This window comes from Numida meleagris, chromosome 2 (assembly GCF_002078875.1).
Source record: "Numida meleagris isolate 19003 breed g44 Domestic line chromosome 2, NumMel1.0, whole genome shotgun sequence".
Taxonomy (NCBI): Eukaryota; Metazoa; Chordata; class Aves; order Galliformes; family Numididae; genus Numida; species Numida meleagris.
Genome location: NC_034410.1, coordinates 22,692,990 through 22,719,797, shown reverse-complemented (window position 1 = coordinate 22,719,797; position 26,808 = coordinate 22,692,990). Strand labels below are relative to the sequence as shown.

The 26,808-nt window shown below is 36.1% G+C and overlaps 1 protein-coding gene across 2 annotated transcripts in view; it reads right to left on the bottom strand.

Moving 5' to 3' along the window:
• Positions 4,439–26,808, bottom strand: part of VPS50 (VPS50, EARP/GARPII complex subunit) — a 73,039-nt gene continuing 50,669 nt past the window's right edge. Inside the window, exons 22-28 of one of the 2 annotated variants that reach the window (XM_021386574.1) lie at positions 23,718–23,798; positions 12,767–12,915; positions 11,543–11,639; positions 11,239–11,397; positions 8,987–9,108; positions 8,137–8,326; positions 4,439–5,668 (exon numbers count right to left, since the gene is read on the bottom strand). In XM_021386574.1, the coding sequence (XP_021242249.1) occupies positions 5,549–5,668; positions 8,137–8,326; positions 8,987–9,108; positions 11,239–11,397; positions 11,543–11,639; positions 12,767–12,915; positions 23,718–23,798 (918 nt within the window). In that variant the 3' untranslated portion in view covers positions 4,439–5,548. Of the gene's footprint in view, positions 5,669–8,136; positions 8,327–8,986; positions 9,109–11,130; positions 11,398–11,542; positions 11,640–12,766; positions 12,916–23,717; positions 23,799–26,808 lie in introns of those variants that run through there. The other variant, XR_002435047.1, reaches the window with a different exon arrangement.

Here is a 26,808-nt window from a genome sequence, read left to right as displayed (position 1 = left end):
CCAGGCATCACTGTGTGTACAATCCATGGGGATCTCCTTCCACTGATCAGCAAAAGTTCCCTTTGTGCGATCTGGCAGAACTGCTCAGAGCCCTGCACCTTGCTGAGGATATTCTGAGCAGTACAACGCAGCAGTGAGTATCTCAGTGAAAGCAAACGGGTCTCATTCATTCCCAGCACAAGGCTGTGGTAGGATTCCCAAAGCAAGAGCCCTGTTGAATTGCACAGACTCAACAGCACATCCATGTGTGCATGGGAGAACAGGGACTTAAAGCATCGTAGCTGTGAGGCATTGCTCTTCACGGCAACAACTTTGTCTGTCTGAAAAGTAGAACAGCCCAAATGCTCAGCTGGTTGGATCATTTGGCTGCTTGAATATTCCAGCAGCTCTGGAGGAAATGGATGCTGGCAGCTCAGGGCCAGGAAGCAGTTCCTGGTCAAACTCATTTACATCAATGACCTTTTCCCGCGCTTCAAGAAATAAATGCTCATGAAAAATGCACTGGTGCTTAGCACTGCACTAATAACCATGCCAGGCAATGGCAGTTCCTGTGTTTATTGAGGTTCCATGTTGCAGAACAGAGAGCTGTGCAGAACAAATGGTGCGCTCACCATGCTTACATACGCCTTTGGGCCTGGTTCCACCCATCCTCGGAGCCACAGGCTCTGTGCATTTGAAGCAGTACATTCCCCAGCAGCGAGGACAACCACCATCTCCACCTAAGAACAGGGCTGCCCAGGCTTCACTGGCTGTTATGAATATAAGTGATGGCAGAGAAACCGCTAATTAGTTGCTCACTGTTGAATTTCAGATTCTTTTCCACAGCACCTAAGGTTCAGTGTGGAACCACGATGCACACCAAGCTCTGTGTGTGTGTACGTACTTACACTATGACACATTACTGAATTTAGAAGAGAACAGTGTTATCACAGAATTGCACAGAATTGTAGTGGTTGGAAGGGGCCTCTCCAACCCCCCTGCTAAAGCAGATTCCCTACCATAGGGGAGGTTCAGATTGGATATTAGGAGGCATTTCTTTTCCGAAAGAGTGGTCAGGCACTGGAACAGGCGGCCCAGGGAGGTGGTGGAGTCGCCATCCATGGAGGTGTTCAAGAAACATTTAGTTATTGTACTAAGGGACATGGTTTAGCGGGGAAATACTGGTGGCAGGTGGACAGTTGGACTGGATGATCTTGGAGGTCTTTTCCAACCTTGGTGATTCTATGATCTACTAAGGTTGCACAGGTAGGTGTCCAGCCAGCTCTTGAATATCTCCATAGAAGGAGACTCCATGACCTTCCTGGGCAGCCTGTTCTAGTCCTTCATCACCCTTACCATAAAGAAGTTCTTTCACATGGTTGTATAAAACTTCCTATGTTCAAGTTTTAGGCTGTTGCTCCTTGTCCTATTGCTATGCATCACTAAGAAGAGCCTGGCCTCATCTATTAGCCTCCCATCTTCCCTTAGATATTTATAAACATTAATCAGATCCCTGTACAAGGATTTGTTTCACTCATTTTTATTTTATTCCTTACAGAAATATAAGGAATGTATTGAGTTTTAGTTAAGAGTAGCCCTACTTATGAATAAAAACTAGAGGAGATCATAGAATCATAGACCCATAGAATCATCAAGGTTGGAAAAGACTCTAAGATAACCTAGTCCAACTGCCAACCCACCACCACCATGCCCACCAATCCATACTGCACAAGAGATGCATACAACTACGAACCTTTGATTTACTTACAAAATACCAACAGTCCTTTTGCATATCTGATCTTGTATTAATCTTGCGCACAGCTAAAAGAGGCACTTCATTGCATCTCCTCTCCTGGATCTTCAGCTTGCTCACATATTTTACTTTTCAAAGATCAATTCACATTTAACAGTAGTTTGCCAGCTTTAAATCCAGCAACATTGAAACCTATGCAAATTCATCTACAAATATAAGACATGGATTAGTAATTCTCTGCTCTGAAAGTTGTTTTTCCTTTCATATACACACCCAGACCCATCGGGCAGAGCTAAGGGCTGTTGGAGGTCCTTCACTCAACAGGAGACAATGAAGCAGATTCAAATTTAGCTCACACCCAACGATTTTTAGTTTAGTTTAAGCAGGTAATACTTTGGAACAGACAGAATACTCCATCAAATTAAAATTAAGCAAGGTATGCTCTAGTTTCTCAGATATGTACTTTAATCACATCGCATGTAATTGATTTAGTGCCAATTTAAAATGAAACAAGATCAACAAAACTAACAAAAAAAAAACCCACGCAGATTTGCAAGGTCTTTAGTTCATCTGAAAGATTCTGTTTCACCTCGTGCTGGGATCTCAAGGAAGAGCGGGAGATACTGAAAAATGGAGCCCCTGCCATGATGCAAAGCAGCTCTGGCTCTCCAAAACCAAGACATTCAGAAATGTCCTTAAATAGCCAGTAAGCATGGAAACTGCAGTTTACAAACTATGTTATCTCCATACTTGCACCATAATCATAGCGTCTAGAGCAATGTTTAGCTTTCATGCAATGCTGTTTCAAGCTGTGGTTATAAATAACATAGATACTATCACCCACACACAATAAATCTGCATTTTTTATCCATCTCTGTTTGCATCATTTATAACATAGCAGGTGCCTGCTGACATTCAGCTTTTTGAGGATTTAGCTGGGGACAGAGCTATTTATCAATTTAATCTTCTGTGGGTTGGTTTTTTTTTTGTTTGTTTTTTTTTGGGGGGAGGGGTTGGTTTGTTTTTTTTTTTTTTTACTTTTTTTTTTCTAATTTCTTGTTATCAAAGTACAGCCTGCAATTCAGAAATTTCATAAACATTAACCATGAGCAGAGTCTCAAGGGGGAATGACCTCACTACAGCACCTTCCCAGGATGAGGAGGGAATCTTTATAGCTGTGCCCTACAGCAGTAAGACAAGAGCACGACCCACATCCACAGATCTGCAGTAAATAAACTCCATCTTTCGTATCATGAGATGTGCCTTTGTCATTCACATCTGTGCAAGCTGAAAGGCAAGGCCAACCTTTCTCAGAAAGCTTTGAGACAGCCACTGATCGCTCTTTCCCTTTTTAGCTGCAACTGAGAGGCCAGGCTTACAGCTGTCTTTTTTACAGTTACCAGGGCAGAGACAGGCTTTGCCTATCCAGAGGCTTAAAAACTCATCTGTGCTCCAGGTGATCTTGGTGAATATCAGGGTACTCATTGTCTGGGGAACAGGATTTCAATTTTTCATTGACTGACAGATGAATTGTCCACCTCTGCAGTGCTGGTCAGCCTCCTTGGAGACTGAAAGAAGTCACCCTCCATTATTAAAGTATGCCCAAGCCCTTCTGCGATGTACAAACGATGTTTTAAACTACGCTCTCCAACATGAAAAGCAGTAAAACTTTTATTTCACAGAGATACTCAAAAATGAATGGTTTGCAAAAAGAATTGTCATACTAGAGGGTGGAAGCTATCAAACAGACCCATAGCAAATTAATAATTCTACATTCAACCCAAAATCAGATCTGTTAAGTCACTCAGGATCGAGAAACATGAAGGCTATTAAGCTATATGTAGCTTATCCCTTAGCATCAATATTGAGCAGCAAGTGGGGGTTGCTCTAGAGAATATAATAATTTCTAATAATTTCACCACAATTACAGTAAAGTTATTTAAATACCTTCTTTCATCCGTGAGAAGGAAATTGAAACAGATTTTCCACTAAAAGTCTCTGACACATTTCTATTTCTCCCAAGAGCTCTTGTTCAGGATCTGACTTCAGGGCAGATTCACTGACGCCAAAGTCTGCATTTGAAATGAACTACACTTTTCCTTCTTTTTTTTTTGAATCACCTTTTTAATGAGGGTGAAGAGTGATTCAGCTTCACTGTATACACAGACACTCTGCTAAACAAGTTTTCAGTAGAACTCAGAATGACAGTACAGTCTATACAGAATAGTGATAAATTCTGTTTTAAATCCTATTTCCTTTAAAATATATACATGAGGGAGATGAATGCTACGCAGTCAATATTTAAAAATTGAAATTTTACTGCTCTAAAACCAGAGATAGGCTTTCAAGGAACTTGCACAATGATGCTCAGAATTCATCACTTTTGAAGATGAAACTAAACTACAGAAAAGAACAATTATCCTGACTCCATGAGGCAATCTCCTGTCACTGCTGACTTTCAGTAAACGCCGATTCTCTTGTGTTTGAATTAAATAGTACAATGGCAAGTATGAACTTAAAAATGAGAGTTTGCTGTGTCATTTACATTAATGGATTGTATCCTATGTGAGCTATTTTACCTGTTAGCTCATCGCTAGCGTACTTCCTTTTAAAGGCCCTCAGATTAGAAAATGTTTATTACGTAATAATTTAAAAAAATCTAAAACATTATATACTGAAAAGCAAAGACATGGAACAGAGTCTGAGTGTATAAGAAAAATCTTAATGAATATAGTCTTTATTTAAGTTAATTCAGATCGCCGTGGGAGTTTTTCTGCTTTTGCTATGACAGTATTTGAGCAGTCCCCAAGCATCTCGTGTACAAGGAATATCGCAAGGAAAGTAGAAATGTGCTCAGAATGCAGGTTCTTCTGCTGACGGCAAATCTGCAAGCCTCAGTGGTCAATGATGCTCTGACAAATCAATTTCTAGGACAAATACCCAGCCAGGCAATTTTGACATGCTCAGAATCATTCTAGGAGTCTATATCAGAGCAGAAAATAGTAAGATTATCCATCCAAAAATTCAACCAGAAAACATCCATTATCCTCTGGCATTATTGCTTTTGGAACAGGAACGACCAGTAGGGGTACAAAAGAGAAGTGACGTGAGAGGAACAATACTCATTTTTATAATAAGTGTCATTTTGCATGGTAAAATTAGGTAAATAAAGTCTCACAAATAACGCATATTAGTGTACAGTATTTATTACCTTCCACCGATCTGAAGTCAATAATTTTGATAAGACTATATTAATTCTGAAATAAACATTTTTAAATACACATAATGATGAGAGACATCAACATGAGTGTATTAAATTGATCTATATTCTTAATTCACATGCAAGATATGTTGTTCAAAGATGTTGTACATTTTCTTTCATTTTACACTAGTCCATAACAAAGCACAAATTCTGAGGGGAAAAGCAGTGAGGAAAATGTCATATTTTCAAATAGCCCTTTTATTAAAAAAGAGCATCAACTATATGTTAAGCCAATGTGTTCCTCTCTGATTTTGGTTTTACTTACAGTATACAGTTTTTCAAAATATACAGCTCACCAGTGATACACAGAGAGTGGCCCTTTCCTAAGAGCAAGTAACAAAAAACGGAAAAATACATCAGAAAAAGATTCTTACAGGCTAAAAAAAGTAGTATTTTAGAACGTTATGCCAATTCAGAGTGTCTCCAATGCTGACAAGAAAGGTCATGCACAATGGTTTTTAAGACAATGTTGTCATTAGTCCATTTGTCATTTGTCTGCATGCTTCACATGAACAGAAAAAGGTACAAGTCACACGGAAAGTAACTCTCTCCAGTTATCTTTTAGGCCTGTCTATGTCATCAATAGCAGCTAGTAGCTTCTGTCTTGCCTTCTTGTTGATGTGAGACCCCAGACAAACATTCACCAGATTTGTCAAGTGCTTAGTGGAATACTCCTGGCAAATAAAAGCAGATTACGTTATGGCAAACAAAATAAGAACTGTGGATAAAGACAGAAAACTAAAAACCAGATATACACAGTGTGGGCATTTCAAATGATAGTAGCAATCAATAAACAAGAGAGACTTCAAGTGTTAGTTAAGTCAGGTCTGGAGAGTTTTCACAGTTGAGAGAGGGAAGTACAAAACTGTATTTTGCTACCTGGCAGATTATAATGGAAAATGCCTACGATTTTAGTAGCATTGGATTGAGTTCACAGAAAGTAATAGTTACGTATCTAAATCAATTTATAATGCATTTTCCATTCTTTTGGAGGTGTGGTCAGAAATTCACATACAAATGAAATAAGTTTTTAAACACAAACATTTTCCTAGCAACTGTGATAAAACTTGATCTTTTTTTATTTTGATATCTTATTTCTGATAAGTTTCTAAATATTTCTGTCTACAGGGTCTTCAAGCAACATTAATTTCAGTATGTGATAAAGGAGGAAGAAATAACAAAAATGTTACAAGAATTCTTAACACCTGTCAGAACCCCACACTTGTCAACACTACCCTTACTCTTAGCACTATCACCAGTACGTTTAAACTAGTTTTTCCACATAGATCACTAAACACAGCTCACAGTCTCTCTCACAGCTCCAGGTATAAGAGGGAAAATCATACGTCAGAAGAATGTTTTTCATCCCTTTCTAGCTGGATTTAAAATAATTCCAAAATACAGATTTCCAAATGCTCCATTTTAAAAGACTTCTCATTTTGACAGTGGACCAGCTCTAACAGCTTGACTATTACTTATAGTCTTATTATAATTGTTAGGTTATGCTGCCCGGAAAGCATGCCAAATGCTTCGAAAACACAAATGAAGACTTATCTCAGACAGCAAAGTTGATCCTGATTCAGTTTTATTAGACAAAGAAAGAAAAAGCAATGACTTTTATCCATTCTGCCTTGTGACTTTGTTGAAGTTACTAACTCCTAAAGGCTTAATTTCAAATTACGCTTCTTCATGATCAATCTGTTCACTTTGCAATATTCTGAACAGAATACAGGTGTTCTCAACTTCACTGAAGGATGGAGGTTAACCAGAGGAAATTTGGCCCAAATATTTCATGTCATTTTCTTAGCCCCATTCTTAGCAGCATTTGGTGTACTTATGCTCATCCCATTCGTATGTATAAAAACTTTGGGGTATCAGAACTACAGCAATCAACCAGAATGGCCCAAGTGGCAAACTTCTGGAGGGTGGAGTTATGGAGAATTTCTTGATTATCTTATAAAAACTTCCTATTTGAATCACACTGTACTAGCTTCATCTATGATGCACTGATAATTTCCAACCGTAATACAGTACACTTACGTAGAGATCAAACTAAAAATGGATTATGCCTACTCCCTAATGATTTTGCCTTGTTAATTCACTTGCATAAAAGAGCAACTTTTACAGGGATAGTGTCTGAAGAGCAAGTCGATAAATTACTTCAGTTAACACTCAAGATTGTAAATGATCAACTACCTACAACAAAAGTATCTTCAGAATCAAAGTCAGCGCCTGAAAATAACAGATAGGTGCATTCTGAAGAAATCTTACATTCTCATGGGAAAAAGAAACAGAAAATATACAGAACATTTATTGGGCTATTAAGTCTCTCCACCCTCCAGTGCAACACTGGTCTGCAATGCACTACTATTAGTAGATTGGCCAGATGCTCTCCACACCACTGACTGGCCATGATCTGTCAGATCTAACTTTATTTTCAGCACATAATTTTACTGACAACAAAGACTATCAAATCGCTACTCTTATCAGCTGCATATGCCAACACAGGCATTTTCTTTCCTTCATTGCTGTTCTAATCTCAGAATTGATTTAGATGAAGGTCTGGGTCACTCCTTAGGCTATGAAACAGAATTTACAGTGTGTATAGGCCTCAGATGCCTGGGATCCGTCTGCTTTTTTTGCCTGTCTTGGACCAGAGGTGCTGCCTGAGGAGTAGAAAAAAAGCTTTCTTTGGCTTCAATCCATCCCAGAATACTGGGTAGATTAGCAGTAATTCCTACATGGAATTTCTTGTGTAAGGAGTACCAGATGGCCTGTTTTTGCTAAAGCCAGAAACTACAATTCATAGCACATCTTCCTGAGATGAATTCTATCATCTTAAGAGATATGGAATGGTAATTGGTAGAAAAGGTAAATAAATTTAGATTTTCCTTTTGTCAAAAACTCTGTTCTTATTCCTTCAAAATAGAGGTAATTCCACATGATAATAAAGATATATCTACACACACATATATACGTCCATATTGCACGCCATACAATTTTATTATAACAAATGAATATATACATATGAGTGTATTCATTTTTAGCACACAGAATTAATCATTTAGAGTTGTTAGCATGATTCCACCATCCTTGGGAATCCTCCTGAAAGACAGCAAAAGAATGAAAATTTAACTCTTACCCTGTGTTCTTTTATCCAGCGCTCCATGTCATTTTCTGTTAAGTAATACGCTTTAATGTAGGTCTCCACAAATTCTTTATCTGGAATAGGTCTAATGTCTGTTAACTTTTCTAGTTTCATTAAGAATTGTTGAAAGTCCAGTTGCATCAAAGCACGTCCTTCGTTGCTGCATTTCTTCACATTAGCATAACTGAAAAAAGGAACACAGTAGAAACTAACAATTAGAAGGAAATAAAAATGAATCTTACTTCTCAAAGTTGTTTAAATTAGTCCTTCAAACCCCGAGGAGGAATATAATTTTTGTTTACCCTGTGTCTACCTGTTGCACTTCTTTCCATCTCATTCTTCCATAGTGTCCTGTAATTAAGAACCCCATGTGCACAGGAAGAAATACGGAAACATTAAGTAAAAAGAATGGAAGACAGATGCAGAAGATGACAGCACAGACAAGTAGAGAATGAAAAGTCTACAACACCAACTCTGAAAAGACTGGAAAACTGGTGGCAAGGTAGGAATAAGCTAAGCATAGAAGTTACTGGCTAATATATTTCAGTCCATATTTAGCAAGTCAGCTAGGACACCTCTTTGTTCCCAGTGAAATTAGAAAACTTCTGCCCCATGGCTACCCTAAGGTAACTGCTAAAGTTAACAACTTTTCTTCCTAGCAACTCTTTCTTCCTGGAAAAGATAAACAGCTGCACCTCACTGAGATGCTGACAATTACACTTTATCCTCAAAACCTCAACAGCTTACCAATGCACTACAAAAATTAGAAATTTTAGTACCATGACATAAGCATTATCATTACAGACATATTTACTCAAGACCAAGACTTTCATGAAGTACTTACCCTTCCACAAGAGTTCTATTGGCCAAACGTATGCAGTGCTCCCAAAGTATATTTGAGACTGGCAGTGGAACACGGACTCTCTTAGATACCTCATTCAACCTTCTGTTAAATTCTTCAAATTCCTGATAAAACATGAAAGATCATTATTCCATTAGCATTTAAAGCATCATACTCTATACATGCCTAGTAATAAATAAATAACGAAAAAATGAACCACACACTAAAATAAGAAAAAAAAAATCTTCTCATTGCCTCACTCTCTAAACTCATCTTTAACTTCCTGAAAGCCAATATACAGTTACTGAAGAAAATCCAGCGATAAGCTCTTTATCCCTCTAAATACCTGCCCCATCAGCCTTCAGGGAGAACCTCAAAAATATTGCAATCGTTTTTCATTCTTCACCCTTTGCATTAAAAAATTCCCAGGTGCTTTAGTGAAAGCTGAGAGCTCCCACTGAAAACAAGCCAAATCCAACAGTTCAGCAGTATATTGCAATGCTAGATTACAATTTAGGCTGAAGAAAGGTACCTGTTTCCACCTGAAACATCAATGGACGTAATGGATTTTGACTTGTTACTGTAAGCAATAAACTAGCCGTAACTGAACGTAATTACTGCTACCATGATTTCTGTGACTTACATCAAGGGAAACAGAAGTCAGCTGCCAGGAACTAATGCCTCTATCATTTTAAATAAGATATCAAATTACTCAAACATAAAGCAGACCTTGACAATGAGCTCTGCGCAACACCATCAGAAGCAGTTTGTACTGCAGACTATGGAAGGCCACACTTGTCCAACCAAGTGCTTTCATTCCAAGGCTAGAATCCCGTAATTTTGCTGTTGTCGTTTTGTTTGTTTTTCCCATAAAAAAATTCAGCAAGCAAACAAGAAAATAACCACTCAGTTGGGAATTTCAGTGACCTTTTTAAGGTAGTACCTGACCTAATAACTGGTGTTTAACACAAATTTTGTGAAAGAGGAATTGGGCAAGAGGAAGCAGAGCACCACAATGCTGTGCTTTAACCAGCATATAGTCACTCCTGTAAAGACAAAATTCTTGAACAATCCTCTTTTCCTGTACTATGACTGAGTAAAAAATTTTGCTTATGTGTGCACATAGCTAAAAGCAGTTTGGTTATTACACTAAACATACCTGCCGCTCCTGGAGTCACAGAACATGAAGCAAATCACTAATTGCTAAGTAGTAATCTAAAAGCCGCTATAAAACTATTACTAGCTATGTAACGTACAGGCTAGAAATGTTTTTAAATTGCATTAGCTCCAATTGTCCTGAAGCAAATTCATCAGAAGATGCACATTCACAGGAGGAAAAACTTCAACTGCAGTATGTTCTGCAGAAATGCTCTAAGCACAAACTGATTTTAAAAAGCCATGGTAGCATAAAGGATAATCAAAAGATTCAGTCCAATTCAGTGCAGAATCTCACTTCTTTGCATTTATTTTTTTAAAACAAAATAATTGTAAGGTACAAAAGTGTAATCAAATATGTTATTCAACACAGATGCTTAACATTTTCTGTGATACATACTTGATGTTTAGATTAAAATTTCTTGTTTCTCTGTAAGAATTATAATACAACTGCCACAACTTCCTCCTAATGGCCTTTATAAACATAATTTAAACATGAGTAAAATTCTAACATGAGAGATTCTCCCCATAATTGGTTCCATATGCCATAGGACGCAGCAGTAGTATAACCACTTCTATTCTAAATAACTTCTCCTTTAGGTCCTTTTTAAAATGCTAACTTATAAAGTTACCAACTTCAACTAGAAAGCACACAATTATTATTAGTGCTGATTTTCTGATAGCACCTATGATACAGCTCAAAGACAACTGATATAATTATGCAGAACAGCAAACTGCCTTTCTTCAAAAGAAAATAGAACAACCAATCAAAGAAAACCACTGTTTCAGCCACTCAATTTTCCTCAATGTTGCTTCCATCTAATAGTTGTTTGCCTACCAATCAAGACTTAAATATGAAACTCATTAGCCTTTTGTGGTCACTTTCATATACAGTGTTGTAAAAAAATCATCACTGAAAACAAACATACGAGTATTTCTGCTAGTAGCAGAAACAGTGAAAAATCTGGACTGATCTCCTTATGACAACTTACTATTTTTCAGGATGTTTTATATCATGTTGCCTTAACAGTTTTAGTGACGTATGCAGTAGTTTAATGCTTATATATGCTGTAGCACACTGTTTCTCAGGAAGTATTCACCTTTAAAAGAGAATCTACGTATACATTGTGTTGTGACATGATTTCCTTCACATCCCATTTTACATTAGTCATGAGAAGCAACATCTGTTCATAATCAATGGCTTTAGCAGCAACAATCCAATAAACTGGTTTGCGCAGTTCATTGGCAGTTGACACAGTCTGAAATAGAATAAAAAGAAAATTCAATTTGTAAATTTCAGGATAATAAGAGCAATATATAACTATGGTTTAAAAATATTCCCATCATACAGTACAAGTTTCAAACCTTGCATTAAAAATTAGCTGTGAATTACACAGTTCTGACCTGAGAATAGAATTGCTGAAGAAAAGGCTTCTTGGCAGCTGGCATCACTGCATCAAGATGAGGCTGAAGAAACTCAAACTGCTCAGCCAGAAATACCCTTTGAAAACAAACAAAAAAATTCACCATGAACTAAATTAAACATTTGGAATGTCTCTATAAATCCCTTCTTCTACAGTTATTTGGCAGTAATGATACGTAACCTTGGTAAATTTAATACTGATAAGAACTGTACCATTTTTATGCCAGCATATCAACATGTATTCTCAGTTATGAAAATCTGAAAATGTGATTGTGAACAAGGAAATGCTTGAATAAAAATGTGAAGGTATGAATAGCAACAACTCAAATTTCTATTTTAATCAGGATATATTGCAAAATTCTGATCCAAAATGTAGTAAAGCCAGTGGACAACTGCCCCATAATTTCCTTATCATAATTTCCTCATGGCAAGCCAGTCCACATTAAAAGAAATCATGCCAGAATTCCAAAATAACATGCTAGTAAACTTTTAAAAACACTACATGAGATCAAATTCTCCATTCCAGGTATGATTTTTTTTTTTTAATAATCACTTAATAAACAATCATTTAATTCTCTTTTGTAAACTCATTTTAAAATGAATTAATCTTTAACAATGTCCTCTTTTATGGAAAACAAAATGAAATCCCATCTGATTCTACTACTATTCTAATGACCAACTAAAAAAATACTTTGTAAGAGTTTTGCATTATTCTCTCATAACCTCTTCTTCACAGGTAAACTTCCACCTGTTGCCAAGAACATCACAAATGGAGCCAAGCCAATAGGAACTAAGTAGTTCTGGGTCTCAGCTATCAGCATCTGAGTACTGGTTTAAATACATAAACTAAAACATATATATTTTTAATATAAATATATGAACAGATATATAAAAATAAATACTATACAGATTAAAAACTCCCATTGAACTCTTTAAATTAAACTCTTTTTCCTGTTCGATTTGGCTTTGTGCTGTCACAAATTACTGGAGAAGCTGCAGCTAAGTTTTATTGCTTGTACTAGCAGGTGGTTAGACCAAACGGTCAGGTCCTGCAACTGTTCATTAAAAAATTACCTCTGTTGTTCATTTTTAAAATCACATTCAGAGCTAGGAATTTTTGACCTCTTCAGAAGGTTTTGGCTTGTAATCAAAACTCCTTAAGCATTCCATTAACCACAGAAAGTGGTGTACAGTAAATAACCTACAAGGATTCCGTGGCTACCACTCTCTCTGCCAAACCATAGAGTGAATTGCCAGATGTCAAAATGACTAGATGACTGAGATGTGGGCTTGGCACCTTCTCCTTTCTCTCTTCAGCAGCTGTGAGAGTTCCTGTGGGATCAGCAGAGACCTCCTAAAACAAAGAATTAAACAACTGAATAAAACACAATTGACAATTGTGAAAATTCGCATCATGTAGATCACTATCTCAGAAAAAAAAGGAACAGAACAAACTTATTGCTGCACCTTAACACCCATACAGCCTTTAGACCAACTGCCTACTGAGAGACCAACTTCTCACTCTTGGATATAGTTTCTTCAATCTGACAACAACCAAATAAGTAGACAAATCAAGATAATATCACTCATGTCTGAGCTTTTCTTCTACTGTGAGCTGTGGATAACTTAGGCAAAACACAAACTACGTTTTTAAACACTAAGTTATCGTTCCAGAACAACTTCTATCCTGCAGACAACTCAGTTGTAGAGAGCTTGGAAATATTCACAGTACCTGATAAAAAAAAAACAAAAAAACCACATTTCTAGACTTAAGGGGTTTACATAGCAGCTACAGATAGAAGAGAGATCACAGGATGAAGAATTTTTCAGAGCTGCCATAATCATCTAAGCCGGTGTAGAAGTTGACACATATATGGTCACTCCCTGATGTTTACCTATTTGCTAAAAACAGACCAGGAGATGAAAACATAAAAGCAGTTCTGGCATTACATTTATTATTCACACTATATACTAGTATTCATACTATTCATACTTACTGGTCACACATAGGCTATGAAGTATGAGAAACGCTACAAAATAAAAGTAGCCAGAACCCAAATCAGATAAAGAAGGTAGAAGGTATGATAGTGATTTCTTATCCCATGATTCTGGGATATAAATTCTGTTGCCAAGTAGGTGCTACAACAAACCATCAGCCTGGCCATACGGAAAGAAAACTGGGCAATAACACAGTGCCAAAGTAGCAGTAAAAACAGTTTTTTCAGAATCAAGATTAGGTGTGAAACATATCTGTTGTAAAGACGGGTATGAACACAACCAATACAACAACAAAACTGCTTAAACAATTACATTCATGGTTCGACTCCAAAAACATAATAGCGTAATTCTTACATTGCTGTGAAATTGTACAAGGATGGTGCCAAAAACATGATAATACAATAAGCAGCTGTGCAGGGATTTTTGGCTGGAGATAGAAATAAATAGTGAAAAAGCTGCATTGAAATAACTAAAGGAACAAGAGTACTAGAAGGAAAAACTGACTCAGGCTGACCATAGCAACCTAGAAGAGTTTCTTCTAGGTTCACAGAACAATTGTGAGGAGTGGCGTTCTTTTTTTCCTTAGAAGAAAGAAGTAGCAGCAAGCACCAGAAATACTGACTGAACTAAGTCATGATCTAACACATTTTAAGTATCAGGACTGAAACAAGGAAGAATATGCACTGTACATCTTGAAAAAAAAAAAGAGAGAAGATACCGCATGCAACAGAGAAACAGGTGAACAGGGGAAAACAACAGGGAATATAATGTTGTCCAATCTGATAAATATGGTTTGAGGTGCAGAGGAACAAAAAGATCACACGTTCCACTTTAAACATCTTAGATTTGACAAATGATTTCTCTGTGACAGCCCAAGGCAACAGGGAGCTGGATTTGCTAATTCAGAAAAGCTCTGTCAGCCCGATGTCTCCAGATGACCAACACAAATGTAAATGCGCTACATACATCTACTACCGCAGATGCAACCAAGTATAGGCAGACTTGGACAGTAGAGTTCTGGCTGTCAAGTATGAAGTATCTACAGACTTGTAAAAAAAAAATCTGCAATAAACTACAGAAGTGGAAAGTGGGCAAAGCAGGGAGCCCACAGAAATCCTGAACAAGGATTGACTGAGCAATACCATCAACACATCACTTGTAGCACTAGAAGATCTAGCTGAAGAAGGTCAACCAGCAGAAGATAAAACTTCTAAAAGAAGATCAGATGTTATCAGATACAGTTGTACTAGCATGGGAATGATTAAAACATCTAGCTACATCACTGTACTCTTTGAAAAATGAATTTTTATTATTCTGTTCTGTTCACATTCAACCAGATAACTTTGCAATTATACTGGCCAGACATTTCATAACACAGTGAAACTGGCATTCTGCTGAGTCTATCAGAATGAGTAAACAAGTCAAGAGGTCTGGATATTTGCTAAAGCTCATGTAATCTCTTTGAGGCAGCTCTGAAGATACTTGCCGAGCACATCCACAATGAAAACTGGCAATACTATTTAATGATCTAGGCATAACAGTTAATTTTCATATTAACTGAGCCAAAGCCACAATTAATTATCAAAATCCACTCTTTATCTGTCTTCTCTTAATTTTTCCTTTCATATCGTCCTCAAAAACAAAACAAAGAAAAGCTTTGAAGTGCATATGATAAAACACCACACCAAAAGGCATAGCCCACCAACCAATTCTCTAATTTTAGGAGAGACCCTCAGTGTCAGGGTTAGAGGAAAAACAGCAGTGGTAAAGACCTGAAGAAACTCCGGAAGATTGCTCAGTAGCATTTTGAATATCATTGTGAATAATAAAACTACTATTTTACTGTTTAGACAAGAAAAACAAAATCATTTTGACAATACAGGTCTGCCAATTACATCTTTGTTGTTTTGTTTTTTTCCAAAGACTGACTACAAAATATATTAACATCAAATATTACAGACTCCATTTTGTATTTATCTCAATTCAAAGCCACTTGTCAAATAAGTATTGAAATGTGAATTAAGCAATTTTTTCCTCTATCTGCTTGATTCCATAAATATCTTACATTATTTATTTAACAGAGAAAGCATCCAAAGAAAAAATGTGTACAAGACACACATGTCTGTGTTCAACCATGGAGTCACGCTCTGTTTCAGATATACCGTCCAGACACACTATGAGTATTTCATTCTCCTTGTTCTAAAATAGACACAGAAACGTGCTAATAGTAAAAAACAATGATGACATGACTGAAAGCAGCAATACAGGCATACATTCAGGCTGGAACAGGAAAAATATCCTACAAACTGTTTAAAGAAATCAGTTGCTTTGCAATAGACTGGACTTGTTAGAGTTAATCCTTCCAGTAACGTAAGAAAATGTGCAAGGCACTCCCTGCTCTCAGACATTACCTTTGACTACTCATAGAGAATAGGAAGCTCCAGTAAAACTGGAAGGGGGAAAAGCTGTACCAATCAATAGAGGAAGGTGACGATGATAAGAATAGAATCCAGGAAATTATACAACAGCCAACTTGAGTTACATTTCAAGAAAGGTCAAGTTACACTGAGAACATGTAGTAGTACCTAGCATCAAGCATGCAGAGAGCAGTACCAAATCAGAACAAACTTGCTTAGCTTTTCTCTGCATCAGAGCAGTAGACTTGCTGATAAAGCAGAACTGTAATGCATCTCAGTCATACTGCAGCCCACTTAACATTCCTGTAAGCAAACCAGGCGAAATATGGATTTAATAAAGTCATTACAAGGTACACATGGAACTGATGCCAACTACAAGATATTTTTCTGCTTCCTTGCCAAACACAAGAAGACCACGGTGATCACACAATTTGCAGTTTAAAAATAGATTTTATCCAAAACACCAAACTTATCTGAACAATAATCAAATCAACTGTGCCAGGTATAGCAGTATGGGTTAACTCACATTCCCTATAGACACCTTACAGTGAATCCTACCTATTCAGCTTTTTCTAGTTTAACTCCATCATATTTTAATAGGAAAAGAATTGAGTTTTCTAATGCTAATGATTGGCACACACAACTAGCAATTGTTATATAAGCTGCTTTGCCATAAAGGCCGGAAAACATCAGAATGCAGAGGTGTTAAAGCAGGGTTATGAGTACTTTACCCTGTTTAATATTTGCTAACAGTAATATGAGCTACACTGTGTGCTTTAGCAGGTACCATTATGCGATGTCTATCTTTGAATTAAATTTCCTCTGAAATTGCTTTTTAGGACAGGTGGGTGTGTATTAGTAAATAGCAAGTATCAGATATATGTAAGCATGATGCTGTTTGATTTGTGGCTGGACACTTTAATTCAGCATTTAATTGTTTACTCTCAAGCAGAAATTCTTTACTTAATAATACAAATCTGTGTAAAGAACAAGCTTCTCTTACAATTTGCTCCTTTAAAAGATGTCTTCCTAAACAAGAGAACATTCTCATTTCAATAGTTCAACAGAACCCCCTCAAAAAGCTCTGTGGAAAACCCAGGGGGAAAGCCTTCCATCTGAAGAAGAAGAGACTATGAGGTAATAACACAAATTAGAAGCATAAGCTACCTAAACTAATTATCTCATTTAAAAGTTAGACATGCAGGTTGCAAGAAAGACATTTTTAAGGGGCCTGGTCTCATCACGAGCTCAGAATCATTTTTCAGTTACCCAACAGTATGTTAAACACTAAGGAAGCATGACAAAAATGTGATTACCTGCCATTGTAGTGGAGATGCTGAATATGAATGGTTATAGTTAACTAAAAAGAAAAAAGACACTTGTTCTTGGATCACAAAACTCAACAGATCACATTAGTAACTAATAGTTTTTCAAAACTGAATTTCTGTCCACCTCACACTTGCAGTATAGAACTTTAGCTTTAGAATTGTGTTTTGAATTCACATACACACAATAGGAACAATTTTGATTTTGATTCTGCTAGAAGCAAATGGCAATACTTTTAAACCTTACAGAAGAAATCCTGAACTTAAAGGAGTAAGTGGAATTTGAAAGGCATGGCAAAATTTAGAATATTAGAAAATGCTCTGATAGTCATATAGTCTACAGGTACATCATATGTCTCTGACAAACAAACGCTGTTAACTTAAACTGCATGTGCACTGATGGCGAGAAAAAGCAGACTGACCTCAAACATTTACCTAAAAAACAATTTACCTTACAAGATTAGTGCACGAGCTCTGCATTTACAGAATTTTAATTGATAGTTTCAGTAACATTATGAGCACAGAATACAACAAAATAAACATTTACCAAACATAAGCCCTTACTGCATGCAAAAGCTGTTCAAAAATAGCTCAAAGTAATCACTTAATGTAAAAAGATTTCTGATTAAAGCAGATGTACTGAAAGCAACACGTCACTTTCCACACACACACACACACACAAACACTTCTAATAATTCTTGAAACTTGATGCTGAAAATGAATGGCAGAGCTAATTGTAAAAGCACATTGCATTCAAGGATAACAGTACTATCTGAATATGTCTTAATATGGTAAGGTTTAAAAATTATACTTTTTAATACTCCTACTACTTTTTATATGTTAAAAGATTGGTATTTTATTGCTTAGAGGCACAAAGCTTAAAAAGCTGGTAATCTTGACTCAGCCATTGGGAAACTAAATCAAATGTAAAAAGCATAGCCTGCTACAGTAAACATCCAACATACCTTGAAAGAAAAGATCATTAGAAACGAAACATACTCTCTTAGGAATCCATTCTATTAATTTTCTGTTTATTCATAATCCTCTGCAGGCAAGCGATACCTTTGTGATATTATGAAGTTCCACACAAGTGACCTTACAATGCAAGCACTCTGCACTGGCCCCAGAGTTGAGTTCATCAGCATTGCTTCGCGGTGTGCGTAAAGTTCCTGATTCCACTGGCAGCACTAAACTACTGCTGCAGTATGCTCGTTCACCACCCTTGTCACAAAACAAAGATGTCCCACACCTCAGTTGAGTCAGTCTCTGATTTCACCAAAAGACTTCTAAAAACTTTGAGTAGAAACTTGCAGGATCTTTCCATTTCATTTATTTCTTAGTGTTCCAAAAATAATGGCAGACTTTTTGCATAAAAAACTACCAGAAATCAGCAAGCTTATTTACTGCCTTATTTAGCTTAATGCAGGAAGTCCTGTGTCAGGAATCACTGTGTGCTGAGAAAACGAATGATGAAATGCTTAAAAAAAAATACACAGCAGGTGAGCCTCCACAAGAAAGCATGCCCACTGCCACAACCTTGGGAATCTCAACCCCTACCTAACCAAATAATAAGTCAAACTGATTTGATCACAGACTTTTATTGCAACAATTTTTTTTACCCAAAGACAGTTTCATTAAGAGCTGCAGCTGGTTCCCAGGTGTTCAGCTATGACTCTGCATTCCTCTGGGACCAGAAATCAGCCCAAGGTTTTGGTGTCCAGCAAAAAGGCTGAAGTGACTGATGTGAGACGGCTCAGTGACTGCCTGAGGAGAGGGGCACAACCACCAAGAACCAGAAAATTTATTCAAACAAATAAGCCAGAAAACTTTCATTTTCAGGATATCATTCCATTCAAGTTGGGTAATTCCATTGAACAAAGAAAAAAAGTTGTGTGAATTGCTCTGAATGAATAACATGAGGAAGCAATGCAGCTGTGATGTCCTATCATATTTTCAAAGTATCTATCACATCAGAACTTTCTTTTGTATACACAGAATTTTCTTCTCTTGACAAGCATTTCACACAACACCTTAAGCACTGTCATTACAGATGTTGTACAAATCTACTTAAAGAAAAAAACACAAAGTATCTTTGCAAGATGGGTTGGAAAGTCAGATGTGGAAAAAAAAAAAAAGAAAAACGTTCCTTGCAGTATTCTTTATCATATTTGTGCAGCTGAAAATCTAAATTTTTCATCTCTGCACCATCAGTCTCTAACCTACTGTCATCACTAGCAGTTACATACTTCATGGGAAAAGAGCCCAAAAGCAAAGACAGAATCTAAAATACATCAAACAATACTTCTCTATACCAGTAATTTCTTCCGTCTTCTGTTCTATATATTGCATTGCAATGCTTATATACTTTACTGCAGTGATTTATTTTTCTACTCCCATAAGAGTAACTAACAAACTTCATTCTAAATCTCAGTTTTAAATGAGCAAACCAGTTTGCAATGAAATATTTATGAATATTCTGTTTATCTACTCCAAATACCTCACTTTTGAAAGCAGCAGTATCGTTTAAGGCAGCGATTTGCATGAAGAGGACATTCATAAACAGTGTCTAGGCAATGGCAGCACTGTGACTAAGCAATAAAGAAGTTGCTTAGAGACAGATAAAGCAAGGCATCAGAAGTAGAAGTTTCCCTTCCAAATCACCAATTACTGCAGATCACTATCTGATTGATGCCAAATACCTACTTGGGTGCTTACTGGTCGCCGTGAATTGATATGATTAGTAAGCATCATTACAATTGCAAAAACACAGTTCTGGTAGAAATGACAAACACAAGGATGGAATGTGTGTAGATCTCTCCATGCATCCCACTTGGGGAACTGGCAGTGAGGAGACATAACCTGTTCAGAAATAAGCTCGTTTCAATGTGTTTGCCCTTTTGCCCTAATGAAAGCTGCAGCTTAACATTGTGTATCACTCTTCTCTCTTTCTTTTAATACATCCTGCTGGTATGAATGAAACTACTTGTATACTTCTATTTCTGGAGAATCTGAATTATTGTCTCTGAAGTTGTTGCATAGAAGACATCCGTACTGAAGCTATCTTACACTTGCTGCAGGAAGGGCTGAGTTCAAATGTACATATAAAATGAACATATCAAAAATTTTTTTGAAAGCCATATAATCCTCTTGACTCTGAGAAAATGAAACTGCTCTCTAATCTGTTTTAAAACAAATACTCAAAGTGCTTACATTTTTTATTCTTTTGAGTTAGACTTCAGTACTTCCTTAAAGGAAAAACAAGTAGCAATAAGTCTGTAACTTGATCAGTACGAGATCCCAACACTCTTGCACATTACTTATTGCAATAAAGCAAATAAAGACAGTTCTGCTTAAAAGGCCCTTTTTATTTTTTTTTTTAACAAAACTTATTTCATTTATATATCATAAGAAATTTCAGACCATAATTAAACACTCTCAATATGAACATCGCAGAGATTAATGAAAGCCATAGTTGGACAAAAACTCAGTATATTTATAATGATTTGAATCAGCTGGTATATTTAAAGCAGCAGCACCCAGAGAATATGTCTGCTCAATCCTGTGAAGAGCTAAGCGACCAAACTCTCAGATTGCTTGACAGAAGCATCATGAACCAGTCCCTTCCTCATTTTGACTACATTATACATGTTTTTAATTTGGATATTTTGTATGTCTATCAGAAACACAAGGGGCAGGGAGAGATTTACTGGACAGGTTAGGTTGTTTTGGTTTTCTTTTCAAGGGGGATTATTGTAATACTTGTTATAATACTAGTGTAGAAGCAACATATGGACACTGAATATTCTGGGTCACAGCTGAAAAGTTAGATCATTGCCTTGTGGAGAAGGGAGCTCAACTGAACACGTGTATGTATCTCAGCTATTTCCAGTTCACAGTCTAAAACATCAATCTAAACTGTAGGTGAACTTGCTATTGTTTGTAAAGTACAGTTGGCTTTACTCTGAGGTACTGTGAAACAGAGGAGTAATTAAAGCGTATTTGAGTACTGCTTATAGAGGACATTTCTTGACAGTAGTAATAGGGAAGTAAAAACTTAGAGCAGAGCAGTTCCATAAACAGCTATAGGGAATGCCTCCAGTCAACCTCCACAATCTTCATAATGAGGATTCCACAAAGATGCAAGAAAGAAGACAGGTTGGCTTTACCTTGCGAGAAGTGGAACCTCCTACCACTGTTGTTTTGTGTTTTTGTGTTCTTCACAAAGCAGGATTAAAATCCAGCTGAACAATAATAAAAGTAGCATCCCAAAGAGGTATCTGATATAAACCAGGCAGCATTAATCCCAAAACAGGAACTACATAAAGTCTACAAAAAGCTAACCTGACAGTTTTGTTTTATTTTTTTTTTAAAGGAAATGGCCTCTAAACCTTCCAACTTTCCTTCTTTCTCTTGACAATAAATATAAATAGACATTCATCCATGCAGTATCTCAGGAAAAAAAAAAAAAACAACCACAAATGAGCAAGGAACAACCCAGTCTAAACTTCCTAATAGTCTTAACATAGACAGTAGAGTTCTACCTTCACTGCTACTGAGAGATTTCAGGAACTAGTTTGATCTTTATGAAGTTTTGACAAAGACTTAGTCATCGAATGAGAATAAAATCTTGCTGAAAATATCCTTATTTAAACAAAATATTGAAAGATGCTGCTATCAGGAAACAAAATGTAGCAGAAATGAGAGCCCTGAAAAAAGTTACCATGAATAGAAGGCAACGCAAAAATAAATAAATAAAAAATATAAATTCCTGACAAGTCATGAGACTGAACCTCACAATATAAACATGAAGAATATCTTCAGAAAGCAATTTTAAGCAATGAGAAATACCCATTTTATGACACAGTGAAGATTAATCTTGACTTCCATAAATTCTAAGTGATGATAATAATAACAGAAATATCCAGAAATCTTTTTTCTTCCTCATGAATTAAAAAGTAAATTCCCATTGACAGCATAAAACCTGTATAAGTTCATAAGATTCATAAATTCATAAGATTAATATGTTTCGTTGACTGGCTTGAAGTTATCAGACACAGCTTTTAATCTCAATGGACAGTAGTGTTATCTGTAACAGAACTGTTAAATGACGAAGAAAAAGAAAGCCAGTTAATCTTCTCAATTTACTCCTAGAAATGATTTTTAAAAAATTTATATTGATTGATTAAAAAATCAAAACAATGCAAAGCACTCTCAAGAACAATGACTACAGAGTAAGCTTAAAACATTCACTCTAAAACTTGATGTTTTTCCCAATAATGACGAATCTTTAACTGATTTGACTGCAAGATCTTCCTAATTTATTTTTTTTTCCTTTTCTGAATACATTGCCCTTGAGATGAATATCAAAATGACTTTAGCCTTTCTCTGCATTATGGAGGCCCAGGGTTATTAGTTATGTTATGCTCCCTCTACTGACTTTGCAAGAAATGACTCAAACTGCTTTAAAATGCTTCTCTGAAAGAACGGTTTAGAATTTGACTGTTCTAAATGTCTAAAGGAATTCAAAAAGGCACGTTAGTACAATTCTGTGGAGCGCCAAATCCCTGTGAAAGTCAAAGTAGACCATTTGTATCTCACTTCTGCCTTCAAAAAAGAACCCTTCCTCTAGTATCTGTGGTATTAATTACCATATATCCCATTTACAATACTCAAGAAATTTCTTCACAATGTTTCAAGCATTTTATATTTAGGTTGAAAAAAGAGCACACAGTTCCATTTTTGCACAGTTCTCAACAATATTTCTTTATAAACCCTGCTCCTCAGTTCAATCCACAAAACCTACCTGAAGACTCCTGTTCATTCGTTGTAATGTGATGTAAAGGAATAGTCATCTACCACCAGTGTGACATGAGCACCATATTTACTTTTCACTTTCTGAAAATAACTCATGCAGTGACTGATGTGATATAATTTATAAAATATGACACGTAAAATTCCATGATATTCAGAAGTGACATAACAGTGGACTTAACATACTAATGATTTTATACAGTGAATGTGTTTATCGATGGCTTATTGTTTTGCTGTTCTTTCACTGGAGAAAAATGAGTTGTCTGTTGTTGGGTGTATTTTTAATAAAAGGTCTGATTTAATAAGGATAATATTGGAATATCATTTTTTCTTTTATTATATAAACCATAAAACATTTTAAGATTTAAATGCCTAATTGTGTTGTTACATCTAGTAAAAGCTATTAAAGTAATTCTGTTGTACATTAAGAACAAATAATTTCACACTCTAATGATACCTGCCTTATTATATACCAAGAAATAGTCTTTGTCTTTACAGACACCAAATATGAAGAGCCAGAAAAAAAAAAAAAAATCAGTAAACTATGGTGAAATACAATTCCTGAATTTCTGACACAGCCCCTATTTCCAAATCCAGATACTTACTAGATCAATGAGGCTCTCCTGGATTCTGTTCAACGTGGTGCGTAATCTGCTACTACTGAGGCCCAATCCCGTCGATTCAAACTGGAAGAAATATATTCTGTTTAAGTTTGAAAAGTAAAAATCCTTGGCTTACGGTTTATGGTAATACAGCAAAACTTCAGTTTGTAAGCACTGGATACAATTTTTTCACACTAAAGTTTTAATACATAATTGTAACTCTACAAAATGACGATCAACAGAGGTCACTGCACTGCCATGAGGGATGATCTGAGCACATCTCATGAAGATGATGGCTTACAATTTCTGTCAATGAGCATTCAGCATTCTTTATTGTTGCAACACTGTATATGGGCACAGGACCCAAGATCACCTCATCTGGGAGACCAGCCCCAAAAAACACATCACAGTGCCCCCAGCAAGACTTCCATGAATACCATACCCAGGCCAAATAGCCTTGACTACAAAGTTTCTTGTAATCCCTTATTGAAAATCCAACTAGCAATTGTATAGTTACATCCATTGATCTTTATAAAACAGTTGTTATTACTTAATGTCTATAAAGATTTACCTAATATGCCATCTTCATGTTCATGGCTCAGTAGCATGGTGGGGAAGGTGTTCAGCTGGGATAAATTAACATTCATTTCCTGGTAGATGCAATGAATTATACCAGCTGAGGGGCTGATCTGATGTGTAATTAATATAGCTACTTATCTTCTACTTCCAGTTACAAAGAAACAAGAACAAACTAACAAACCAAAGGCAGAGGAAATGGGACAAGCAAGAAAAACATGTTTAGGAAACTACAAGTATCTGAATACAGTTCTGGTATGTGATTCACACCAAAAAAGCAATTTACTGAACAATATCTAGAGCAATGATATCCACTGTATTAGACTGCCTTTCAACGCACTAAATCAGGGAAGGAAGTCACGTCCCATCTCTCATTTTACATACAAAAAGGAATAATTTAGGTCCCTATTTACTAGTTCTAAACTTTCTCATTTAAGATGTCCATCCATCCTGATCTCCCCATATACTCAATGAAAATTTACCTTGCTGAATTCCCACTGGAACCCTCTCCTGAAATCTAGAATCTGATCTAGGAAACATAGGTTTTATCACCCTGTTTGATAAAATGTTCCAGATAAAAAAGTGTGGTTTTTTGGTGTGCATTTTATTCACATTTTTACTGTAGAAAGATCAGTTCCGAGCTGCCTTCAATTTTGCAGGTATATGGGTGAAAAAGAAAATCTGCTTTTTTTCCTTGCTCTAAGAAACACACTCTAAATTTCCCAAATCATCTTTTATTCCATCCTTGACATCATATAATAATTTTTCAAGTTATGGCCACAAGGATTGCAAATTCAAGACTGGCTTTTTTTCCCTATCGAGGTAAGAATGAGCCAGAAAACAAAAACTGCAAGAAAAAAAAAATCTATTAAAAAAATATTTGCAAGTTTCAGCCATTAAATTTCATTTTAAGCAATTCTCTTCTGCACCATCAAAATACACACCACAATCTGCCACTAACCCTTTCTCTTCTTGGCCTTCAATTACCAATTTTTGACAGCAATTTTTTAAATTCTTTTAGTATTATTTTAATAAAATATTTCTTAATAATACTTTTATTTCTTTTTTAAAAAATGGACATTTCACACTTGAAACATATAAGAATAATAAGAAATGAAAGAATACATTTAAATTTCCATAAAACATTACATCTCAAGAGCTCCAGATTCATCAGGCAGAGCCCAAAGCGGTGCATTTATATTTATAAGGAAAAAAAAACACACACAATTGTTGTACAGCACTTTTTTCCCCAAGGCCAAAAACTCACAGCTTCAAACAGAATGCACTGCTCATCAGTATAATTGTTTTGTTACCTGGTTAAAGTTTTTGTACTTCAAATTTCTGCCACTTATAAATGCAAAACAGTAGATATTTAAATGCTACAAACTGATGACTTAGTAAGTTTAGCATTAGAGAATTTATACTCATCACCAATTCTATGTGACTTGTTACAAAAAAGTGTTTTCTACAAAAACAGTCATTAGATTTATATATTAGCATAATGTGTTGTCAAAAAAATTAAAACTCACCTTAAAATTTATTCTGCTAAGGAAGACTATTCTGTGATATGTTCATGAATATCATGACTTTAGTGAATAGATATTAAATAAAGGTTCTTTCTTGTAATTTCACATTAGGTTTCCCCAAAATTTGGTATAAAGAAGAAAGCCTTAATGTGTACCCCAGGAATTAAAGAGAGTTTGAAAGAGCAATTCTGATTCCAACAGGGTGCAAGTTTTGGCAGTGAAGAATGCCAAATATTGTTTACATATGGAAATTGTTCTAAAGAGTTCTGGAAAGAACAATGACATAGCCTCATGACCAGACAGAGTAGTCAACACAATCCTTGATTTTCACTGAACAGGCAATTAACTATGTACAACTTATCACTCTTGTACTAACTCACACACATAACATAGGCACAGTATTCTAATTGTTTGAAGAGGTTATAATACCAGCATATTTTTACAAATCCCATTTGATATTTTATTTATAAAATTACAGCAGGAACACTGACAGTGGTCTAGGTCTAAATCACATACCATCAACCATCTCAATTTTTTAAAGGTCTCTAACACAATGAGAAGTGAGAACATTCAAGGAGCATTACAAGAGGGTTTATCCCATTCACAGACCCTTGGTAAGAGTTATGTTTCCCATAGAAAACCATCTGTCAAAACAAAAATCAGGCACACTAGGAAAACAACGCAGTTTTACCACTCATCTGCTTTAACATTTACCTGCCTAGAACTGTGCTGTTCTCTGTTAGAAGCAGAAAGTGAGGAACTCGGCATGGGCTTTAAAAACACAAAACAGGAGGTGCAAAAAAAACAAATGTAACACAATGTGAATAGCAGAGCAGCTGATTAAGCCAATGGAAATCAATTAGTTTAACAGGAAAAAAAAAACCACCATCACCAACAAAAAAACACCCATCTTCTAAACACAAACAAATTGCAAATGTATTTGTCCTGCCAAACAGCTCAAAACCATTTAGAACCATATGCTGACAGTCTGA